This window comes from Haliotis rubra, unplaced genomic scaffold, assembly GCF_003918875.1.
Source record: "Haliotis rubra isolate DU_JTF1 unplaced genomic scaffold, ASM391887v1 Scf216, whole genome shotgun sequence".
NCBI classification, from domain to species: Eukaryota; Metazoa; Mollusca; class Gastropoda; order Lepetellida; family Haliotidae; genus Haliotis; species Haliotis rubra.
In genome coordinates, this window is record NW_025766181.1 from 937,841 (window position 1) to 944,262 (window position 6,422).

The 6,422-nt window shown below is 42.8% G+C and overlaps 1 protein-coding gene across 1 annotated transcript; it reads left to right on the forward strand.

Moving 5' to 3' along the window:
* Positions 1-257: 257 nt before the first annotated feature.
* LOC124276958 (sulfotransferase 1A1-like) lies at positions 258-6,182 on the forward strand. The gene is made up of 6 exons (XM_046712615.1): positions 258-453; positions 1,950-2,128; positions 3,078-3,401; positions 3,944-4,047; positions 5,221-5,383; positions 5,870-6,182. The coding sequence occupies exons 2-6, from the start codon at positions 1,969-1,971 to the stop codon at positions 5,980-5,982; spliced, it is 864 nt and encodes a 287-aa protein (XP_046568571.1). The 5' UTR covers positions 258-453; positions 1,950-1,968; the 3' UTR covers positions 5,983-6,182.
* The last annotated feature ends 240 nt before the right edge of the window (positions 6,183-6,422 follow it).

Genomic DNA, 6,422 nt, shown 5'->3' on the forward strand with positions numbered 1-6,422 from the left:
AACGTAGTCAGTGACAGGTTCGATAGGCCTCTCAACAGGGTATACTTCAGGTTGAAGGGTCAGTAATATTTAATGGGATGGGGTTTGGTTGGGTGGGATTATGGCAAGTGGCCCTTCTGATAGCGACGCAATGATAATAATTCCCACTACAAGCCCTAAAATCTCTTGTGAAGTGTCATTAGACTTGAACGCTGTTAACTTGGCTTAAAGTCAAGCATAAATTATTATGCAAGGGAAGTAACTCTTGCACGCTTCAGCCTCTAATCTCCGGGCGACAGGACACGCTGTCAGCCAGTGACGACCTGACAAACAGACCGAGGGTGAATTGACAGTGAATACCGACACGTTCATCCATCCGTAAATGCGTCTTTTCCTCATTGGAATATGCATTGACCAGTGAGCAGTCCCGGTCACTTATCAACTTCGCTTAATCAGCACATTTTACTGTTACAGGTAAGGCTTGTCAGGTGATAATCGCAATACTGCTTTTAAAGATTCCAGTTACATGAATTAACAGTTTAGTGCAAAAGCACAACTGGTAATGGTGCAACAACTTAATACGTGGCAAAATGTCTGAGGGGAGACAGTTTTTGTGTGCAGCAGCATAGTTTGTACCAGGAAAAATGCATTGACGCATTCTTGCGTCTGTTTTGTTCATGTCTTATAGTAAACTAACTATTTATACGTTTTACCGTTAGATGTGCACATGTGTAATATTTACTGTATATAATACATGACCCAGATAAGTTCTCGCTGCACATGAATGCACCGGAAACATTCAAAGTGGAACTATTTTTAACCCATGACCTTTCCCCTGGTTGCCTTGACATACGGTAGGTTCCAAAATCCCATAAGGAAAAAACCATTCTCGGTATTGGCTGACAGGATCTTGTCTGCCCTAATCGAGCGTTATGCTGAGCGTGTTGAGTGGGAATTGAGACGACGGGTCGGACCGCGAGATAAAATCAATAGCTGTTATTAAATGCACGGTGTAATTGAATGGCTGTCGTCTAGCGTATGATTTAGGGAGTCGGGCTAGGTGTATTTCATTGCAGGATACACTGGTAGCAACCTCATTAAAACGTATTGGGATCGTCTCTCACATACGCGGAACCCACATATTACAAACACATCTCTTAGGGCTTTAACCCATGTATCGGCGACCTGGATACTGAAAGCAGTTGAAGCTAACATAAAATCTTCATAACTTGTCTATGACTTTCATTAGCGTCACGAGTGAGTGGGTTTAGTCGTACGCTTCTTTTAGCGATGTTAAAGCAATATCACGACGGGGGACACCAGAAATGGGCTTTACACATTGTACCCATGAGGGGAATTGAACCCGGGTCATCGGCGTGACGAGCGGACACTTTAACCACTAGGCTACACCACCTCCCTCCATCACTAAATATAACACACTCGCTGTTATTTTTGTTGTCATTTTTAGCGATTAGAATACTTATAATGATAGCAAGTAGTTAAGTAAACGGATATTTAATTGTAAGCTGTCAAAGATAGCAAACGAAGTTAAGATATAACAATATCCAAGCCCATTAAGGTGACCTAAGTGCAATTAATGTTAATCGCCAGTGAAAGGACTGCTTGACAAACATATCAATTGGATGGGCGTCATGTTCTTATCACCTCCCTTCGGTGTAAATACAGCATATCTATATCGGTACCTATGTATCTATGGAGGTGTGGTGGGCGGTGTCATAGCCAAGTAGTTAAAGCGTTCGCCCAACTCGACGAAGGCCCTGGTTCGATTCCCAGCATAATACGTATGGTGTCTCCGGTTTTTGGTGTTGATTGGACATTTCCTCTCACTCAAACTCAACCTGTCAAGTATGTACATGCAACTCTCTATTGATCTTTGGCAATTGGACTTGTTGACATTTCTCCATCAGTTTCGACATTGCTTTGATCAAACGGTTCTGGTGTACTTGCAGGGACGTTGAGCGGGTGATCATGTCTGTGAAGAAAGTCCCGGATGCTGAAGGATGCACTTTGACCTTGCTGGAAGTGGACGGGCTCATGTTCCCGACCTTCCCTGCTGACGTCATCAGGGGCGTTCCTGATCTCGAGTTGAGGGACGACGATATTCTTATATCTGGCTACCCTAAAGCAGGTAGGAATAAAATCTCGTAATACTGGAAGATTTCGATTCATCATTATTAAGTGATGATTGAAGGGACTATTAACAGTCCTTTAAAAAATTCATGGTATACCACTTTCTATTTCCATGACTTCTACTAACACAAACATTGTCGAGTACACACACACACACACACACACGCACGCACGCACGCACGCACACACACACACAACAAAACCAACAACAACGCAAAATAAAAACAAAACAAAAAACAAACAAACACAAATAACTACCCCAAAACAACATTGTCACACACAATGTTCCCTGAAGTTCAGCGGTGTACAGCAGTAAAACAAATATTGACAAAAGAAGACAAAAGAATATTTTTTCAGTATGTATACACAAAAGACAAAAGTCGGAAGATCATTGGTACAGATATAATTTCTTCACTTCTAACCGGTTTTACACTGTCAATGTGATCATTTATATAGCATGATACTCTAGCAAACTGCGTGATCATATATCAGCACCTCTGCAATACCTATTCTGCGTTAGACCCTGTCCCTGTGGTAGCAATGTAGATCGGATGGTCGGTGGTCCAAACCCATGCCACAAGATGGGACTTGATGTTACCCTGGCCTGCTTGGTTTAAAAGGGATGAGACAATGAGTGAGTGAGTGAGTATGGTTTTTACGCATTTTTTAGCAATATTCCAGCAATATCACGGCAGGGGACACCACAAATGGGCTTCACACATTGTGCCCATGTGGAGAATCGAACCCGGGTCTTCGGCGAGACGAGCGAATGCTTTAGCCACTTGGCTACCCCACCGCCCCGATGAGACAATGACTGATCGGCATGGGGTCAGTGTGACTGAATGGATCCGAAGTGGTCGTGCGATATAAAAAACAGCACATGTCCGTATTAGTATAAGCAGCCATACGCACGTACGTATTGTATTTGTTTCTGGGTTCTATTCCAGGCACCCATTGGCTGTTTGAAGTGTTGCGTGTTCTACTCAGAGGTTCATGCGACGGGGGAGGGATGGAGAAAGATGACTTCATGATCGAGATGGTGCCCCAGGATCAACTGGCCAAAAAGCCCTCCCCCAGAATATTAAACACGCACGTCCAGTTTACATCGCTGCCCAAGGAAATACACAAACGAAAGACCAAGATTATATACCTGCTACGGAACCCAAAAGATTCGGCCGTGTCGTTTTATAACCATCATCGGAAACTGGTGGAATATTACGATTATCATGGAAAGTTGAAGGATTATCTGCGGTTGTGGGTTGGAGGAAAAGGTTTGAAGCTTTTGTCACCAAGGGGGTCAGCATTTGATATTTTGGGAGTGTTTCCATTGAGCAGAAGGGGAAGGAGAGGGGAGGGGAGGTGGATTATGACTCGGGGCCTATTTGGTCGTTTTCAGTCTTTTCTCATGTTACCAATTCTCTGAAAGGATGCATTTAATGTTCTAACGTTATGATTACCTCACAGTTTTCCTCTTTTCTAAACCCGTGAAGATCCGGGTTAAAATATTGATCTTCAGTTACTCATGCTTGTCGTAAGAGGCGACTAACGGGATCGAGTGGTCAGGCTCGCTGACTGGGTTGACACATGTCATCGTATCCCAGTTGCGTAGATCGATGCTCATGCTGTTGATCACTGGATTGTCTGGTCCAGACTCGATTATTTACAGTCCGCCGTCATATAGATGGAATATTGCTGAGTGCGGCGTAAAACTCAACTCACTCACTCCTCTTTCTAAAATGTCGACATGGTGATGATGATGACGATGTGATGACGATGATGATGACGATGATGATGATGACGTATTCGCCAACAGTTGACTATGGGTCGTGGTTTAATTACGTCCGAAGTTGGCATGAAGGTCTGAGAAGCCACCCTGACATCCCCTCGCTCTCTGTGGTGTATGAAGACATGAAGGAAGTAGGTGACATGGCAGCCATATTTACATTACACACATTACAACGTGTTATGTCAGGTGTGAATACACAACAATCACGTTACCCAGATATGACTAGCTTCCGGTTTCTCATACGTTTTGGGTTTAATGGAGTATACAGATTGTTCACCAGTCGTACTTTCAACGCATCTCTCTGTCTGTCTGTCTGTCTCTCTCAGTCTGTCTTTCTGTCTCGCTCAGTCTGTCTTTCTGTCTCTCTCTGTCTGTCTGTCTCTCCGTCTGTCTCTATCTGTCTCTCTCTCCGTCTGTCTGTCTCTGTGTCTCTCTCTGTCTGTCTCTCTCCGCCTGTCTCTCTCTACCTGCTTCTCTGTCTCTGTCTGTCTCTCTGTCTGCCTGCCTCTGTATAAGTAAATTTACGGGACTGTATTAAATTGAGATTGGATATTTCACTTCGATAAAATACCTCTCTAACGTGAAAATGAATGTAAGTAGTATCGGTGTAAACAGTGTGTGGAATAAACCCAGCCAGCCATCAGCCCAAAATGGATTTAACCAGACCAGACACCGAGAATTCAGTCAAATGTATGTAACATCTAAAATTAGCACCAGACCGTCGGGCTTGCTAGCTGTAAATTTAGACCGTCCGTCAGAAATCTAGCCCGTCTCGGCGGTCGGACGGGCCTTATTTCATACACTGGTGTAAAGCATCTAATTTTAATGACACTGTTGATCTGCAAGCTAAGTATAGGGTTTGACACGGAACAAACCATGACTCCAAAAACTCCATGGGGAAAACAAGGAATCTTAAAACAATATAGCGAGTCTTGTAACACGGCATTTCTTTGTAATTTGGCATCTTTGAAATAGTCATTATGCAGCCGTACAGTTTTATGTCGAACATTAAGTTATCTCGAAGTAGTTCCTTCTTTAAGAATTTTGTTTTCGGTTATGTCGAAAGCCGGCTAACTCGAACTGTACACATAGGTGTCTTCTGTTTCCGTGTTTGACTGCAACTAGCTTTTCGGGACCAATGGGTACCGACTCTCTGGCTGTTTTACCTTTTTAAGATGGATTTTTTTAGTTTGATTTACAAACCACCTGGCATGTGTGTCCCACCATTATGGCAATGTAGGATTATGTCCATGTGTGATATACAAATAGATGCTTGTCACACAACAGGCGTTTTGTCTTTCCAGGATGCTTTATCCCAGATACGAAGAATATCTCATTTTCTGGGTTTGTCTCATGACGACGCCTTCTTACGGAAAGTAGATGACTGGTGCTCCTTTAAGCGCATGCGCGAACGGAAGGGGAAGTATGACCTGACCCCTGAAGGGCAGCCAATCATGTATCGCAAAGGTACGTGCTGCAGTATCAATGTGGCTCCTTTTCCGTTTTGTAGATTTTTAATACCGTATGCCCAAAATACCAAATTATACTTTGTCTCAGAACTTCCGTATCGGCTTGATTTCTCTCAGCGGGTTCGAATCCCTGTTTGCCATGATTTTGTTTAAAGGTTCTTTAGTAACATGCACCCGTGAAGATCCGACTAAGAATTTGTCTTCAGTAACCCATGCTTGTCGTAAGAGGCGACTAACGTGATCGATGCTCATGATGTTGATCACTGGATTATCTGGACAAGACTCGAATATTTACAGATCGCCGCTATATAGCTGGAATATTACCGCGTGCGGCGTTCAACAACCAACTTTAGCACCAGACCCGTGCTTGTAGACCCATATCCCTCTATCACTTTGAGCTTTCCGCCCATGCTGAAATGCAGTGATATGAAGTTCTGTTTAAAGCGGGGTTGAGTCACACTTATAATCTCAATGTTATTTCCAGGTGAGGTGGGGGACTGGAAGAACTGGTTTACCATTGCTGATAATGAATGGTTTGATCAAGTATACAAGGATCGGATGACGGGTATTGATCTGTCATTCAGATACACCATCTGACACGAAGAAAACCATTAAAACAACATTGTACACAGACATAGGCAGTACGTACAAGCCATTGACGCAAAGCTTCTTTGCGGAAGTGACGTCACGACCTCTGTACCAGTATAGATAACTTAGAATAGAACATCTGTCGCTGATTAAAACAATATATATATTTAAAACAATACTGTATTCAAAATAAACTAAAATGAACATTTTATTGAGTGGTATGATAAAGGGAGATAAGTCGTTATGCTATGAGACTTCCAATGATTGAATGTCCAGAGCATGAAAATCCACGTAAGGCTCTTAAAGAAACTGTGCTTAACAAAGCCAAAAATACTTTTACAATGAACGCAATACTTGGCGATAATTTTATATATGGTTGCATACAAAGAGCTGTTTTAGACTTCCTAGTTAAAATGGGTAAGTACAACGTAATTTAACTGAACAAAAAT

Coding starts and splice junctions, on each gene's coding strand:
- LOC124276958 (XM_046712615.1), top strand. CDS start 1,969: ATGTCTGTGAAGAAAGTCCCGGATGCTGAAGGATGCACTTTGACCTTG. Junction 2,129..3,077: donor ATCTGGCTACCCTAAAGCAG/GTAGGAATAAAA, acceptor GTTCTATTCCAG/GCACCCATTGGCTGTTTGAA. Junction 4,048..5,220: donor TGTATGAAGACATGAAGGAA/GTAGGTGACATG, acceptor TTGTCTTTCCAG/GATGCTTTATCCCAGATACG.